Source organism: Neoarius graeffei, chromosome 12 (assembly GCF_027579695.1).
Source record: "Neoarius graeffei isolate fNeoGra1 chromosome 12, fNeoGra1.pri, whole genome shotgun sequence".
NCBI lineage: Eukaryota > Metazoa > Chordata > Actinopteri > Siluriformes > Ariidae > Neoarius > Neoarius graeffei.
The window spans coordinates 61,123,311-61,141,511 of NC_083580.1; the positions used below are offsets into that span (position 1 = coordinate 61,123,311).

At 41.8% G+C, this 18,201-nt stretch overlaps 1 protein-coding gene across 6 annotated transcripts in view; it reads right to left on the reverse strand.

The window, feature by feature from the left end:
* Window positions 1–5,550: 5,550 nt before the first annotated feature.
* Window positions 5,551–18,201, reverse strand: part of arhgap32b (Rho GTPase activating protein 32b) — a 255,649-nt gene continuing 242,998 nt past the window's right edge. For all 6 annotated transcript variants that reach the window (XM_060936152.1, XM_060936151.1, XM_060936147.1 and 3 more), the window contains 8 exons: window positions 13,108–13,190; window positions 12,725–12,832; window positions 12,491–12,636; window positions 12,195–12,396; window positions 11,840–12,060; window positions 10,972–11,724; window positions 10,053–10,654; window positions 5,551–9,968 (listed from right to left, as the gene is read on the reverse strand). In XM_060936152.1, coding sequence (XP_060792135.1) covers window positions 7,761–9,968; window positions 10,053–10,654; window positions 10,972–11,724; window positions 11,840–12,060; window positions 12,195–12,396; window positions 12,491–12,636; window positions 12,725–12,832; window positions 13,108–13,190 — 4,323 coding nt within the window. In that variant the 3' untranslated portion in view covers window positions 5,551–7,760. The remainder of the gene's footprint in view (window positions 9,969–10,052; window positions 10,655–10,971; window positions 11,725–11,839; window positions 12,061–12,194; window positions 12,397–12,490; window positions 12,637–12,724; window positions 12,833–13,107; window positions 13,191–18,201) is intronic.

The following is an 18,201-nucleotide window of genomic DNA, read 5'->3' on the forward strand; positions in this document are numbered from 1 at the left end:
TTTATTTAAAGAACAGGGATCTATCAAAGTCTGATCTTCACAACACACGTTTGTGGAAGTGTATCATGGCACGAACAAAGGAGATTTCTGAGGACCTCAGAAAAAGCGTTGTTGATGCTCATCAGGCTGGAAAAGATTACAAAACCATCTCTAAAGAGTTTGGATTCCACCAATCCGCAGTCAGACAGCTTCTGTACAAATGGAGGAAATTCAAGACCATTGTTACCCTCCCCAGGAGCGGTCGACCAACAAAGATCACTCCAAGAGCAAGGCGTGTAATAGTCGGCGAGGTCACAAAGGACCCCAGGGTAACTTCTAAGCAACTGAAGGCCTCTCTCACATTGGCTAATGTTAATGTTCATGAGTCCACCATCAGGAGAACACTGAACAACAATGGTGTGCATGGCAGGGTTGCAAGGAGAAAGCCACTGCTCTCCAAAAAGAACATTGCTGCTCGTCTGCAGTTTGCTAAAGATCATGTGGAAAAGCCAGAAGGCTATTGGAAAAATGTTTTGTGGACGGATGAGACCAAAATAGAACTTTTTGGTTTCAATGAGAAGCGTTATGTTTGGAGAAAGGAAAACAGTGCATTCCAGCATAAGAACCTTATCCCATCTGTGAAACATGGTGGTGGTGGTAGTATCATGCTTTGGGCCTGTTTTGCTGTATCTGGGCCAGGACGGCTTGCCATCATTGATGGAACAATGAATTCTGAATTATAGCAGCGAATTCTAAAGGAAAATGTCAGGAGATCTGTCCATGAACTGAATCTCAAGAGAAGGTGGGTCATGCAGCAAGACAACAACCCTAAGCACACAAGTCTTTTTACCAAAGAATGTTTTAAGAAGAATAAAGTTAATGTTTTGGAATGGCCAAGTCAAAGTCCTGACCTTAAAGGAACAGTCCACCGTATTTCCATAATGAAATATGCTCTTATCTGAATTGAGACGAGCTGCTCCGTACCTATCCGAGCTTTGCGCGACCTCCCAGTCAGTCAGACGCAGTCAGACGCGCTGTCACTCCTGTTAGCAATGTAGCTAGGCTCAGCGCATTGAGCTCCGTATCAATGCGCTGCTGAAGCGCGCAGAAGGTGTTAGTTCGCCTGTCATTATAGTGCGGACTTTCCATAGCATAGAAAATCGCTACGTTTCAATTTGTGTAACTGAACTTGTTTCATATCACTGGTCATATAAACCTATGTAAACAGGAAAAACGCGGAAGAGTTTGGTCGCATCTAACTACAGCCCCAAAAAATACCATTGGCCATGCTGAGCCTAGCTACATTGCTAACAGGAGTGACAGAGCGTCTGACTGCATCTGACTGACTGGGAGGTCGCACAAAGCTCGGAGAGGTACGGAGCAGCTCGTCTCAATTCAGATAAGAGCATATTTCATTATGGAAATACGGTGGACTGTTCCTTTAATCCAACTGAAATGTTGTGGAAGGATCTGAAGCGAGCAGTTCATGTGAGGAAACCCACCAACATCCCAGAGTTGAAGCTGTTCTGTACGGAGGAATGGGCTAAAATTCCTCCAAGCCGGTGTGCAGGACTGATCAATGGTTACCGGAAACATTTAGTTGCAGTTATTGCTGCACAAGGGGGTCACACCAGATACTGAAAGCAAAGGTTCACATACTTTTGCCACTCACAGATATGTAATATTGGATCATTTTCCTCAATAAATAAATGAGCAAGTATAATATTTTTGTCTCATTTGTTTAACTGGGTTCTCTTTATCTACTTTTAGGACTTGTGTGAAAATCTGATGTTTTAGGTCATATTTATGCAGAAATATAGAAAATTCTAAAGGGTTCACAAACTTTCAAGCACCACTGTATGTGCACAAGCACTGAAAAGGTGAGATTTCACTGGAAGGTACCCCTTAAGAAAAACCTTGAGGTATTTACTTACACAAAAACCTGAGGCAAACAGAAAAAGGTACTAAAGCACCTTCCAGTTTCCTCCCACGGTCCAAAGACATGCGGATTCGTTCAGGTGGTTACTCTAAATTGCCCATAGGCGTGTGTGTACCCACCACCAGATGAGGATTTGGATCCCTCTGGTGTGCTATAATCACTTAAGACAATTCATGGAAGCTCGCTGATGGCTTCCTGGATCGCTGAACCTCAACTATAAGGATAGCAGCAGACAGACGGACAGACTAAAGCACCTATACAGTAGTGATTAAGAAATATCTAGTTTCTATGAATATGCAAACTGGAATTTCTTCCAAACTCTGTATAGACCCACTGTAGTTACTTGCATATTGGATTGAACTGTTTCTTAAAAGGATTCAGCAAACGCACTAGTGACATTCAGACTTTGACCAGTCTGTGAACATCTGTTTATAATTGATATAAACATAAGAGATAACAGGAATTAACTTTGTTTTGTGGACGTTCCACAACATTAAAGCGAGACGGCCTTCTGACTTTATAAAATCAGTGAAATTTAGTTCCCTCTGAAATTTGGTCACTGTGATGTTTATTTCTGTAATATCTCACAAACTATCAGGCCAGCCTGTGGCTGGGAAGTTATTTAATTTGAGGGGATTCACGAGCAAATAATTCGCATGAAATCACTTGCTTCATGCAGTCAATAATAATAATAATGTTAAATTTATATAGCGCCTTTCAAGAAACCCAAGGACGCTTTACAATTATAGACAAAGAAAAATAAATAAATAAATAAATAAATAAATAAAAGTAAATAATTATAATAATTAAAAAAAATAAAAAGTAAAAAGTCCACCGAGTAGGGGTCAGGATGTAATTCCCGTGGTGTAGCAGCCACAGTCCCACCAAAAGGCGCACGAAAACAAGTCCCACATCTCCAGCACCACCGCCGTCAGCAACATCGCTCAAACACCACGCCATGGATCCACAAAGCGAGCACAGAAGCTCCACCACGCAGAGCGCTGGTGTGTCCCAAACCGCCTGCACAGCCGCTGCGACGCCACCGAGCAACATCGCTCGGAACATCACGCCAAGCACTAAAGCACAGAGCGCTGGACAACCACGATGTAAAATGAGCAACAGGCTCACTGCAGTCCACAGCTGGGAGCACAGGCATCACCCACAGCAAACCAAGGCCTGGAGGGAACCGACGCCCAAAACTGGGTCTGGAGCTACACCACAACCGGCGGACAAAACACTCAAACAAACATCAAACTACACAAACACACAGAAAAAAAAATAAATAAAAAATGAAAATAGAAAAAGAAAATAAAAATAAAGTAAAAAAAGCTCTGGTCAAGCAAACAGAGGAAGTCTGTGTGTGCATGCGCAGGTTTACCTTTGACCGTGCACTGACAGTTCCATCATTCTGTCGCTAAATGAACAGCTGATCACACCGAGGTGCTCGCTGACCGCCGATATTTATTAGTTTGGTCCTGCGTTTCCTTTCCTTCGTATATAACATAACGTCTTTTCTTCTCGCTTTCCGTTACCGTAGTCGGTCTTTCACGTTTCATTCGCACACTCACGTCCTCCATTTTTCTCTCCTGTTTCAAATTTGTATCCCACAATGCCTTGTGCGAACGGGGAAAGCCCACCACGTGGTGCATGACATAGTATCTTGAATTGGGTCATGGTGAAGCAGGAAAAAATAGTGGAGAATTTAGGGCCACGTGGCTCTACATTCATTAACTGTTCTATTAAAAAAAACTAATAAAATTGGAAGTTTGTGATTCGAATTCAGTAGCTTTTGGTCCACTAAACAAAAATGACTGGATGTCAGGGAAAATTCTTTTTATGACCTACACTTGAAAAATCTGAAAGGCAGTCTACCTTTAAATGTAGCTATAAATGGATCAAAATATATGACATTCTTTAATTAATTAAAAAACTCCTCAAAATTGCTGGGCATACGAGGAATAAAACTCATCACAACACGGTGTTGTAGGAAAATGATCAACTTTTCACAGGATGGTAATGTTAACTCATCAAGTTCATACTGGGCTGCATCACACCACCCAATCATTCATTATTTTTCTATAAATGGCGAGAAACAGAGAAATAGCACCTGACTCTTTGAGACATCATTAAAAAAAAAAAAAAAGAGTGAAATTATACAGTATCTAAAGTGGTCTGCTAACTTTGCCCATTTGAATTGAGCAGAATGTACGACTTCCTTCCTTGGGGAGAAAAACCCCACTAAACTGGATGAGTTAGTGTTTTTCAAACATTCCCTGGACAGTTAAACTAAATAAAAGCTTGTGTAAAACCAGACTGTTAAAGGTACTGAAAAGTATAAACCTGGGAAAGTAAACCTACTGCTGCTGTGGAACTGTGATGAAAATGAACAGGAGGGAATAAAATCCATTCTTTAACGCAATGACTGACACTTGTGTGATTTATTTGCGGTTAAGATCAACACTGTACTGCTCAAATCAAGGATCTGGAGAATTTTAACTTTGTCCATTTTTATATTCTACAGTAATGCATCTATGATCCGAATTCATCTATCAAAACAGATTATAGCTGAAAAAACCTGAAGAGATTTATGGATAATGTGGGGGAATATATATATATTTTTTTCGCGGTCCAAATCCTGCGCTCTGATTGGCTGGCGAGCGGGTCCATATCCTACGGTACGGACCCCAGTTACGGACCTCTGGCAACTCCCTCATTCACAACAACAACAAACATAGTAGCATTTTTTGTCAACATTTATCTTTTTTTATAAGATTTATTTATAAGATTATCAAAAATCTTATAAATTTTTGCCAGCATTTCTCAAAAATCTTATAAATTTTTGCCAGCATTTCTCAGGAGAATAGCATTAATTTTACAGCATGGATAGCGATAATGACAGTGTTCACAGCGAAAGCAAGTTTTACTACCCTGAGGAAGAAGAAATAAAAGAAAACATTTCAGGAGAAAGATAAAAACCTGTAACTGTTGCTAACGCCGAGCAAAACCATGGCTGAATCCTGAATGACTCAGTTTTGTATAAATAGGGGACTACATAGGCGGCAAAATGTAGTGTTTTTTCCTGCCATGGAAGTGCACTTGTATACCGAGGAGGAAGCAATTTGCATTCCAGCCGTGAATGAGGATTCAAAATGGCGGCTCGGCTCGGTTTTCCCTTTCGGGCGCTCTCGTTTTCTTTTAGAATTTGGTAAAGAAAAAAATAAACATATTTTCCAGTTTAAGGTCGGTCCGTATGGTGAAATACCGTGACCTCGGCCCAGAGGGCCTCGCTCAGTACTTTCAAGACCTCGGTCACGGTATTTCACAATACGGACCGACCTTAAGCTGGTAAATAACACACACACATATATATATATATGCACTAACACATGACATTAATGTCTGTAGGTGTATTTTCTGTACAGCTTAGAACAATATTGTTATAGCATAATTTATTTTGCAATGAACAAACTCTACAATGATTATCACTTACCTGCCAACATCTACATGACACAGAGGGTCAAGGCGATGTTTTCGCTCCACGGAAATGCTCCGGCTGTGATCATTATTGCAGCAAAAACAAATTTCAAATTAGTCCCATAAAGAATGCTATATATAAGCTTTTATTTAGCATTTTTCTAGTCACCCAACCATCTTTTTCACAGTCTAAAAAAAAACAAAAAACAAAACAAAACAAAGCAAGTTAAGTTCAATCATAAAAGTGCCTATAACAATGAAAAAACACTTAAGACTATTGGCGAGACCTGACGAAAATGTGATACAAGAGGCAGGGCAATACCACTTATAATCATAAACCTGTCGTGTAAAAGGTCTTTTGTAATGTTCGTCCCGAGTCCGTTAAAGTGAATTACAGATTAAAACACAACAATATGCAAAAATGAATTTGTACCTTTACAACATTTAAACAAAATAGAAACATGCATCTGGTGTGACCAAAGCAACCCCATTTTCCCTTTTCTTTATGTGTATAAGATTTATATTTATCTTTGAGAAATGAGACTTTCCGAACTCACACAGACCATATGCTCTGAAATGCATATAAAGCACAATCGAAAAGAAGTAAAATCCATGAACAGACCGTTTCAGCAAAGGGTCGCAATGGAAATTTTCGCCTTAAAAGATGTCTACGTAGAGAAAATATTTCATCAAGGTGCTGGTTTGAAAGTGTGTCTAACTAAATGTTACATTTCAGTTGCTAGCCTCCGTAACCATAATTCTATCACTAAGCCTAAGGTTAGGAAAGGCAATTGATCTGGTAGGATAATTTTGAAGACATTCCTCTTACAAAGGTGCCAACATTGCGAAGACAAAACGATGCTCACGCCCTAGCCAATGTCCGCGGGCAAGACGATTTTCCACCCATGTGTCTGACGATGAAACTGTAAAACAACAACGCAAAAGTCCAGTGTGAGCATTTCTTAATAATAAGCAGCTCGTCCATTTTTTATACTGACCAAAGAATCATCCAGTCACGCCCACGTGGTTTCTATTGGCTCACAAATTCCTTTCATGTCTCGTATCGGCTTTTACTTGCATTTGGACTGCTTTATCTGAAACAGCAAAGCAGAACAGTGTAGGTTTTAGACGTCTCCTGTACTGCCGTACCACGGGGTCGAAATTAAATTCTGTGGCAAAACTGTAAATGTTGGCACCTGTGCACTCATCACCTGGGAGTTGCAATCAACTGTTGGCTCACACTAATTTACACCTCTAGACCTGCTAGTGTTGTGCGATCATTAGAGGTTTAAAAACTGGGGAATTTTCAGCTACTCGGTCAAACTAATGAAGCTCTTTAGACGAGTGGTGAAATGTCTACAAGATCATGCTACGTCTCCCTTGCTGTGCTTATCACTACACATTCATTAACTTGGATCACTGAAACCCTTCACAGATAGTCAGGAACGTGTTTTTTCCTTGCCTTTTGTTTCTGAAGTGGGGGAAGACAAGGCTCACTGGTCGACCCACGGGCACTCTTACTCATTAACCAAGCAAACTGCAGGAATGCTTCCTCAACTACAAAACCTCATTCATCATTTGGTCCTTCATACAGCATCCTTACCATTAAAATCTAGTCTGTTGAGTTGAATTTATATAGCAAAAATACATATCATATATATTATATATATATATATATATATATATATATATATATATATATATATAGTATAACAGTAATATTATATGGCACAGTTGGAGAACAAATGATGAGATTGCACATTTTCGGTCTCCAACCCAAAGGCAGAGAAGTACAGGTTAACATACTGCCTAGTCGTGTACACAGAGCAGCGGGAGGGTATGATGTTAACACAGACATTCTCCTCCACTGTTACTGTAACATTTAAAGTACACAATGAATATCAAGGTACACAGAACTGTTCTGTAAGAGATAGATTACATGCATTTCTAAAATGCAAACCTTTGTCCCAAAATCAGACCCAAGCCCAAGTGATTCTAATATAACAAAACAGAACATAAAAAAATCCCTTATAACCAGTAGTAGTATTTTTTTCTGATATACATTACTTTTCTGGTTCAGGTAATTATACCATTTGTCAATCACATACAATATCTACAGTTTGACCTCCACGTTTCTTAATGTCACAATGCGGCCTTTTTGTTTATTTTTTTACACTTTACTGAAGAAATCGTGGTACATTCAGTTCCGTTTAAAAAAGTCTTTACACATTTTACACATTACAAAATGTGAGGAAATTAAGTGGATACAGTTATAACAGTCCACTGTCCTGCAGAGGCTGCTGAACTTTTTGAAACTGTTGTCAACATTTTAAATCCCAATGAACGAGTCCGTTTTTACACTTCTTCTTTACTCTGCGTTAATCTCTGCTTCGGGCCTCTGTATGGCAAGCTCAGCTCGGATAAAAGCACCCTGTCCCAAGGCAGTGGAGTATGCACGATTAGTGTGTGAAGCTGAGTATCCAGGGGTATTGTACAAGCTCGAACCACCACGGTTTGGCAATGGGGTTTGTGAATGAGGTACTGGATGATAATCGTCCAGATTATCGTAGTGGGATTGTTGTGTAACGGTACTTTGTCTTTGTCCGTGCGGTTGGTGAGAAAACTCCTGTGCATGAGGAGGATTAGGTTGGTTGTAGTGATGCCGTTCTCTAACACTGTGAGATCTCTCTGGTTTGGGAGGGGGAACGGGCTTCACAGGGGCCGTCTTCTGGTCATCTTCACTGTTGTTAGTGGTTTTGATCCTTCCTATATGCCGCTCTGGATCGGGGCGATCATATCGACCTTGATAGCTTTTGCTGTCTGGGTGCTCCTGCCAATGTTTATTGCTCATCTGATTGTCTCCTGGCTCACATTTGGAATCAAGATGGCTACCTTCTGATAGATGTGGCATGCTCCGTGGGGGAGGCTGTGACAGATGTGAATGGGTGGACTGATAGGACCTGGAGCTGCTTTGTTTTGGTGCCGCAACTCTCTCTCCCATTCCATTTCCCTGGCAGTGTTTCTCAGTTTCCATATACATGAGAACATCTGGGTCTGACATCAGGTGTCTGGAGACATGCTGAGGTCCAGGAGTGACACTGCATCGCCCATCTTTTCCTTCAGCAGTGACCAAGACTGCTTTACCAGGATCTGACTTACTGCGTAAGTGTAGCACTTCTAATCCCCCGAGATCCCCTGGCATGTACGGCCCCACGTTGTCATACTGCGACACGATGGGGCCTTTCACCTTTTGTCTGGCCCGACTTTCTCTGCGAATAGAATGCATCCGTAACCTTTCTGCTTCCTCTGGATCCCAAGCATAGTAAACAGCTCCTTTTGGGCCATGATAGGGGGGCATATCCCTACTTACAAATGTATGCTCTTTCACAGGAATGGCATGCCGTGACAAGTAGTGATAGCCACCTGATTTGGCCCCTGACCTGCTGAGGTGTGGACCAGCATCACGACTACTGAACGAGTGGAAATGGCGTAAACGAACAGTACCATAAGGATCCACATCATAATAGGGAACATCAAGAGGGTGAGTGCCAGAGTAAGGGCTGTACCGGTACTGGACCCGCCCATTCTCAAAGTAAGGTTGCAGTTGAGTGACATGATATTCCGCCTGTGAGGGCTGTTGGTATGACTTGCAGTGGTAGACTGGGCGCTGATAATAATAGAGATCATCATCTGGAGGAATCTCTGTTCGAGTTACTGGCACTGACCGGATGGCGGTGGGTGGGACATGTAGAGAGTGCACCCTGCGGATTGTTGGATATGCGGCATGTCCGTCCACAGAGCTGTAACCGTGGCTACGGTGCAGTGATCCTGGGGAAATATATTCACCCCTCATTGCTTCACGAGATTTCATTGACTGGTGGAAGGACCTTGGCCCAATTGTATTGTAGCGACCATCGCCATGGGCTCTGTAAGGAATCTGGGGCTCTGACTTGGATACATATGATAGATGAGGGGGTACGCTGTCAGGCCGGTAATGACAACCCATGGATGATGGCCCAGCAGGGGTAGGTCTTTGATGGTAAAAGGCCTCTCCAGTGGGCTCTATTAGACCCGTCTCTCCTTTAGAGTGGTAAACATAAGCTGACATATGAACGGAAGACTTGCGTTGTGATGGATGAGGTTGTGGGACTGTGTCATCCAATGATGGAGGCATAGATCCCTCTCCTAACATAGCATGATAGGCGGCTGCATTGGTAGCTTCAGTTTTACACAGAGCGGCTGCTGCTAGTTTACTTTCGATTGAGCGAACAGGAGGTGGTGGTGGCTGTGGTGTGGTCCCATGAGTTTGATGATGGCTAACGCTTTCCATTCGAGGATTTACAGGCTTTACAGATTCCCAAGGCCTCTCTCCAGACTGCTCTGGGGATGTTGCTTTTGTAGGTGCAACTCGTGCATTAGGCTGATTCATGGACTGCATTTGAGGCGGACACTGAGAGTGAAGCTGTGGTTGAGGTTGGGACTGAACCTGCATCTGACGCTGAGGTTGGAGAACAGCGACTGGCTGTTCCAGGGATTTTGTGGTTGGTGCTGGCAAAGCACATTCAGGGCTCTGAACCTAAAAAATAATGCACAGTACTTTATTAATAAACTGTATATTTCCTTATGCTAAATATGTGATGATAAACACCAAAAATCTCACCTTAAAACTTGGTTGTGGTGTGACTGCAAGTTCCTTTCTACTACTGTTGGATGTGGTGGCAGCCGTGGTGGTGCTGCAGGTTTCAGTGCTGGTTGGTGTCTGGCCAACGGAAGGCCTCTCTGGATTGTTATGTGTGGGGGGAAGTTGAACAGGTTGGATAAGAGAAGCAATTTTGCTGGGAGCCACCGAAGTAACAAAGTCCTCTCTGTTGGCAGACATACTGGGAGACTTTTCACTGCCATCTATGATGAGATTTATGCTGGTGGATTGGGTTAGTGTTTCAGTTGGGGTACAGGAAGCAGATGAAGAGGAAGGAACAGGAAATTGTGGCACATCTGTTAATTCTCCTTGGGAAGTCTGCAGTTTAAGGGATGGAGGGGGTGGCCAGTCAAGGGTTTCCAGAAACTCCTGTGACCTGAGGGGTGAAACAGGTGTGGGAGGTTCAGAGGATTCCCTCTGAGATAGAATGGTAGCCTGCTGAGCAGATTCCGCTAATGCTAAAGCCAGCATGCGGGCAGTGTTCTTTGGTTGAGGAGGAGGAGGAAGTAGAGAGGCAGAATTGACTGGAGCGGTGCTGTTTGGCGAGTCCGGTGCTACAGCTCCTAGGGAACCAAAAAAACCCAAAGGGTAGTACAGTTGAGGAGAAGTAAACTAGTCATCAAGAATAGGGGGGGAGAGATATGTGAGCACTATCTGCTGATGGCTTTTATTTCTATAGTATTTATAGTTTCTATTTCTATAGTAGCTATCTACTGACAAGTTTTTGTTTACTTCTAGCACAGTTATGCATGGTGTTAAAGGCAAAAACTTGCAAACTAAATCTGAAAACAAGCTATCAACAAAAATCCTACTGAATCACAACTTGGTAACAATATCAAGACTGTCTAACAAATCAAGTGTCAAGTTTGTCCATTCGTACCTGGTTGTTCCTGAGCATTGACTTGTTGTAATGCATCTGTCCCTAATGCCTCTTTATTCTCACATGAAGCAGATTTGGAGAGAAGCTCGAGCTGAATAGCTTCACTTAGAGGCAAGTCGGTGGATTTAAAAGACAATAGGCTAATTTTGGCTGGAGAATCCTGGAGAGGTGGAGGAGGAGAATTTGGAGATAGCTGGTGTTCAAAGCTCTCTGATCCTTCACTGACTAGGGAGGCATCAGTAGGCTGAGACAGACGTAAGGGTGGCAACATTGAAAACTTCTCACAGCTCTCAGAAGACTGGAACATAATTTTCTCAGAAGAATTAGAAGCACTTCTAAAGGCTGGACTGAGATCAGGAGACTGCTGAAGGCTAGTAATCTTCGGTTTGACAGGTGAGACTGGCTCTGAGTCACTGGCACTGCCGGGACTCCTCTTGAGACTTACAGCTTCGGTGTCGGGAGAAATAGCGGAGCTCTCTGCCAAGGGCAGACTGCATTGGAAAGACATAGGGTCAAAATCCAAAGTGGCCATGCCGATGTCAGGAGGGCTCAAATCCACATCATCAGTAGAGCGTGGTGGAGAAATAAGAGCTGGCACACAGATTGGGCCATCATCCCCTTCACTGTCTCCGCGGTCTATATTATCATAAGAATTGCAGTGCTGTCGGCTGTCCATCAGGTCACCATTAAAGGATGTGGAGAGGGCGTCACTACTGGAGCGTGGCCTGCGTGGCCGGTACACTTTAGACTCTCCTGGGATTTAAACAACAGGCATAACATTAGACTCACAACAGATATAACTTTAGACTCTCTTGGGATTATAAAAGACATTAAAATAAACCACTTTCCAACTGCACTACTGAATTACCTTCAACATTGTGCAGTGAACTGAGAGATTCCTCACTCTTTGCAGATCGAAGCGTGCCAGTATCTCCTCTGCTTCCTCCTAACGCCATGGCTTTGAGTTCATTAGGTTCACTTGGGTTCCGGTGCAGTTTGCGTTTAGATGTAGAGGAAGACTTGCCAAGGTTAAAAAATGACCGCCAACTGCCAACTGGTGACTTTTTTGATTTTATAGGTTGCCTTTTTCTGTATAAAAAGAGTAATACCATAATACGCATTAGCATTTGCTAAACAAATGATCACACCAAGCACGCACCTTACAAAAAAATATATATATATTTGAAGCCATTTATTTTTATTTGAACAATATTTCAGCATACCTTTCTGTAGGGAACTCGATGACTGTGTGAAATTTGCCCTGTAAGGCAGCAGGTCCTTCTCCCACTTCAATATACTTGCTATCTGCAGTAACAGGAGAGTTGATTTGGGCTTGTGTGCGTGCCTGAGCTTCCTCTAATGTAAGCAGCTTGGTGGAAGGTGAAGGTACTAGCAGCGATTTAGGACGAGACAAAGAGTTATGACCTACAGAGGCAGAGACAAAGAACAGGAACACGTCGCTTAGTACTTTGCTAATTCAGTTAAAAAAACATGGAGCATCATCTTTGTTCATACGTACCAGCTCCTTCTCTGATCAGCGAACTCAGCTTAGGGCTGAAGAGAACATCCACATGGTTCAGGATGAACTCAACCACAACTGACTGTATTCGTACCTCCATGAAAGCAGCTGTTCCACTGAAGCATGCAGACTCGATCTGCTTAGACCTGATTACAAATGAATGAGCAGTTAAATTAAAAGAAGATAAACTTGATATAAACTCTACAATGCTTTAAAAACATTACTGAAGCTTACCTCAGTAGGTTGGGGGCCCAAACAATGGCCAAATTCTTACTGTGCATGTTGGTCACATAGCTAAATGCTGCTAGCCGTGATAAATGCTTCATCAGAAACTCCAAGGTCCTAAAAACACATAGCTTAATTACAATTAATTTATCTGACTTATAAGTTTATACCCCATAAACCTGAGGAGTCAAGTCTTTGTATTATTTCTAACAACTTTAAAACTAAACGCAACTCTGCGGATACACCTAGGGTTCAAGCCTCTAAAGATTGCTTCCATCATCTATATTGGAATCATATTACAAAGTATTATTATTATTTCTAAATGCAAGTAGATGAAGCAGAAGAAATGTGTCGGCACAGCCTGCAGGGGGCACTGTACCCATTCTTCAAACCTGTAATGTGGAGGAGGCAGCTGCTGGATGACATCATGTATTTTGATTAGCCTCTCCTCATCTGTAGCTGCTGAAACGGCCTCCTAAACAGGGGGACAAAATTAAGAGGAGACAAATTAATGTCACTGTTGTCTAGTTATGTTTTTAATACAATCGTCACCCTGTATCGCCCACTTTAGTCATGCCCAGCCTGCAACTTTCACGTCGCTCTGATGGGCCAAGTGCGCAAAGCAAAAGCCTCAACCCCACCTCAAAAGTTCAGCTCCATGTGCATGCTGTCATAGCAACCACAGAAACATTTGGGCTTTACTTACCCGTGCCTGTTTTATTTTCAGAATGCTTTTTTTTTTGTCTAGAGATGTAAATGTTTCTCTACTACTCTGCATATTTCCTGTCTCTAAAAATATATCAAGCCCAACATTTTGCATATGTAAATCAGTGACACAAGCATCAATACAAAGACCATTATTGTTTTATATGGCTCAGGTAAGTGGGGGTGGTGATTTTGTACGATTGCGGAAAGCAGACGGAATCGGCAGAATCCGATCACTCAAATGGAAATGGCTGTTTTTGATCTTTCCGAACTCTAACACTCCTTATTTTGGAAAAAAAACCCAAAACAAAACAAAACAAAAAAAAACCCAACACAACAAAATCAATATTATTGCTTGATGTTCCGTTCCGGACAACCAGTAACTAATTTGCATCGTATCTTTCAGTTTCACGCATACATAGTGGGAGAAATTAGTTCAATACAGTTTTGTCAATCACGTTTTCACATCGAAGTTTGAACGTCGCTGATGTCTCTGATCCCAGTGCTCATCTGGTCTTTTTACATTGAGTTAAAATCGTGCGGACACTTAGACATCGCTCTTGTTGCAGCATTAGCACGTATTCTCAGTTTACTCAGTAATTTTGTTGACTGGAAACATCAGACATATGCGATGATTAGGCAAGGCAAGTTTATTTATATAGCACATTTCATACACAATGGCAGTTCAATGTGCTTTACAGAAGTAAAAACAAAAACAGTAAACAATAGAGAAATAAAATTACATAAAATAATTTTATTTTTATTCTAAAACTAATTAAAACAATTAAAAGAATTAAAAGAAAATAATAAGAATTAAACAATAGTAGAAATAAAATAATAAAATGAAGTAGAAATAGGAGGAGAAAAAAAAGAAACCAGCAGAATAGAATAAAGAATAAAAATAGAATAAAGTTAAAATTAAAGTAAATTTAAAACATGCAGAGAAAGTAAAAATTATTTTAAAAAAAAGAAGACAATATTAATTATTTAACAGAAAGCATCTGAGAACAGCTTGGTCTTTAACCTAGATTTAAAACTGCCAACAGCAGGAGCATTTTTAATGTCCTCTGGCAGTTGGTTCCATAGCAGTACTGCATAGTAGCTAAAAGCTGCTTCACCATACTTTGTTTTAACAACTGGTTTTAATAGTAAATTTTTCTGTTTTGATCTGGTAGATCTGATTGGGTTAGGCCGCTGCAACATATCAGAGAGGTAATTGGTGATTAATCACAACTTTACACGTACTGGCTGTCCTACTTTTGTTTTGGCAATGGCAATTTGTGCAGCAACTATTATGGCTAAAATGTAAAATTTGAACGAAAACTTCAAATTCTTCTTATATATCCTTCTCTAAAAAGCAAACCTCTACTATATTTGGTAGCTTAGCCTGGTTAGGCATGTCATCCTCACAGCCCCCCCCAAATACACACACACATCGTTCATTAACACACTGAACTCAGGGACCGGGGCGACACGGTGGTGTAGTGGTTAGCGCTGTTGCCTCACAGCAAGAAGGTCCGGGTTCGAGCCCCATGGCCGGCGAGGGCCTTTCTGTGTGGAGTTTGCATGTTCTCCCCGTGTCCGCGTGGGTTTCCTCCGGGTGCTCCGGTTTCCCCCACAGTCCAAAGACATGCAGGTTAGGTTAATTGGTGGCTCTAAATTGACCGTAGGTGTGAATGTGAGTGTGAATGGTTGTCTGTGTCTATGTGTCAGCCCTGTGATGACCTGGCGACTTGTCCAGGGTGTACCCCGCCTTTCGCCCGTAGTCAGCTGGGATAGGCTCCAGCTTGCCTGCGACCCTGTAGAAGGATAAAGCGGCTAGAGATAATGAGATGAGATGAGATGAGAACTCAGGGACCGCACATCTCACTTTACCTCGCTCATTTGCACTATTCCGCACTACCTCACCTTAACAGCTGCTAGTTTGTTTATACTGCTTATTTCATGTTTACCTGCTATACCTCAAGTGCCCTTGACTGTTTGTTTATTTGCACCAATTTACGTGTGTGTGTGTGTGTGTATCTTAGGGCTGTCGAAGTTAACGCGATAACGCATTAACGCGATCTCAATTTCATCTCATTATCTCTAGCCGCTTTATCCTGTTCTACAGGGTCGCAGGCAAGCTGGAGCCTATCCCAGCTGACCACGGGCGAAAGGCGGGGTACACCCTGGACAAGTCGCCAGGTCATCACAGGGCTGACACATAGACACAGACAACCATTCACACTCACATTCACACCTACGGTCAATTTAGAGTCACCAGTTAACCTAACCTGCATGTCTTTGGACTGTGGGGGAAACCGGAGCACCCGGAGGAAACCCACGCGGACACGGGGAGAACATGCAAACTCCGCACAGAAAGGCCCTCGCCGGCCCCGGGGCTCGAACCCAGGACCTTCTTGCTGTGAGGCGACAGCGCTAACCACTACACCACCGTGCCGCCCACGATCTCAATTTATCGCGATTAAAAAAAATAGTGCCATTAACGCAAATTCTAATTTGGCCCTGCGAGTCACCCGTAGTTCATGTTGAGGCTTGTCGCGCGCTGCTTCAATAAGAGTAAGTGTGAGTGATGGAGAAAGGTCTGTTAAACGGGAAGTTTCATTTCAAAAGTTTCATTTCAAAAGAAGAGTGTGATTGAGTTGGTTTTGGTATGCACTTTGCACTTCTAAAATACTTTTGTAAAGTGAGATTTCAGTCTGCTGTAGCACTGTGATATGACACTAAATGTCTTTATTGAAGTCCAACTGCAATTGATTTTTGTTTGCACAGCACTGTGAAGTCCTATAGGCTGTGACTGAATACAACTCCAGCACAACTGAAGTTTTATTTCATTTTTATTTTCTTTTGTCACACATGTCTGAACTGAGACACAGTAGTATGTGACTACATGTTTTCTATTTGAGACTACAGCTCCCTAATCCATCGCAAAATCCAATTTTGTGTTTTGTATGTTCAGTACTGCCTAGTATGTGAGTGAATAAACTCCCTTACCATTTTCTCTTGTCCCAGCAGTTTTTAACAAGTACTTTTAGCATAAAATGTGTTCACCATTTTAATCGTAACATTTCACTTTAAAAGCCTTATTCATTTACATAGATTTTAAAAAATGCGATTAATCGCAATTAACTACAACCTGGATTCCAAAAAAGTTGGGACAAAGTACAAATTGGAAATAAAAACGGAATGCAATAATTTACAAATCTCAAAAACTGATATTGTATTCACAATAGAGCATGGACAACATATCAAACGTCGAAAGTGAGACATTTTGAAATTTCATGCCAAATATTGGCTCATTTGAAATTTCATGACAGCAACACATCTCAAAAAAGTTGGGACAGGGGCAATAAGAGGCTGGAAAAGTTAAAGGTACAAAAAAGGAACAGCTGGAGGACCAAATTGCAACTCATTAGGTCAATTAGCAATAGGTCATTAACATGACTGGGTATAAAAAGAGCATCTTGGAGTGGCAGCGGCTCTCAGAAGTAAAGATGGGAAGAGGATCACCAATCCCCCTAATTCTGTGCTGACAAATAGTGGAGCAATATCAGAAAGGAGTTTAACAGTGTAAAATTGCAAAGAGTTTGAACATATCATCATCTACGGTGCATAATATCATCAAAAGATTCAGAGAATCTGGAAGAATCTCTGTGCGTAAGGGTCAAGGCCGGAAAACCATACTGGGTGCCCGTGATCTTTGGGCCCTTAGACAGCACTGCATCACATACAGGCATGCTTCTGTATTGGAAATCACAAAATGGGCTCAGGAATATTTCCAGAGAACATTATCTGTGAACACAATTCACCGTGCCATCCGCCGTTGCCAGCTAAAACTCTATAGTTCAAAGAAGAAGCCGTATCTAAACATGATCCAGAAGCGCAGACGTCTTCTCTGGGCCAAGGCTCATTTAAAATGGACTGTGGCAAAGTGGAAAACTGTTCTGTGGTCAGACGAATCAAAATTTGAAGTTCTTTATGGAAATCAGGGACGCCGTGTCATTCAGACTAAAGAGAAGTACGACCCAAGTTGTCATCATCAGCGCTCAGTTCAGAAGCCTGTATCTCTGATGGTATGAGGTTGCATTAGTGCGTGTGGCATGGGCAGCTTACACATCTGGAAAGACACCATCAATGCTGAAAGGTATATCCACGTTCTAGAGCAACATATGCTCCCATCCAGACGACGTCTCTTTCAGGGAAGACCTTGCATTTTCCAACATGACAATGCCAAACCACATACTGCATCAATTACAGCATCATGGCTGCGTAGAAGAAGGGTCCGGGTACTGAACTGGCCAGCCTGCAGTCCAGATCTTTCACCCATAGAAAACATTTGGCGCATCATAAAACGGAAGATACGACAAAAAAGACCTAAGACAGTTGAGCAACTAGAATCCTACATTAGACAAGAATGGGTTAACATTCCTATCCCTAAACTTGAGCAACTTGTCTCCTCAGTCCCAGACGTTTACAGACTGTTGTAAAGAGAAAAGGGGATGTCTCACAGTGGTAAACATGGCCTTGTCCCAACTTTTTTGAGATGTGTTGTTGTCATGAAATTTAAAATCACCTCATTTTTCTCTTTAAATAATACATTTTCTCAGTTTAAACATTTGATATGTCATCTATGTTCTATTCTGAATAAAATATGGAATTTTGAAACTTCCACATCATTGCATTCCGTTTTTATTTACAATTTGTACTTTGTCCCAACTTTTTTGGAATCGGGGTTGTATATGAAATTCTTTTTTTTAAAGATTTTTTTTGGGCTTTTTTCA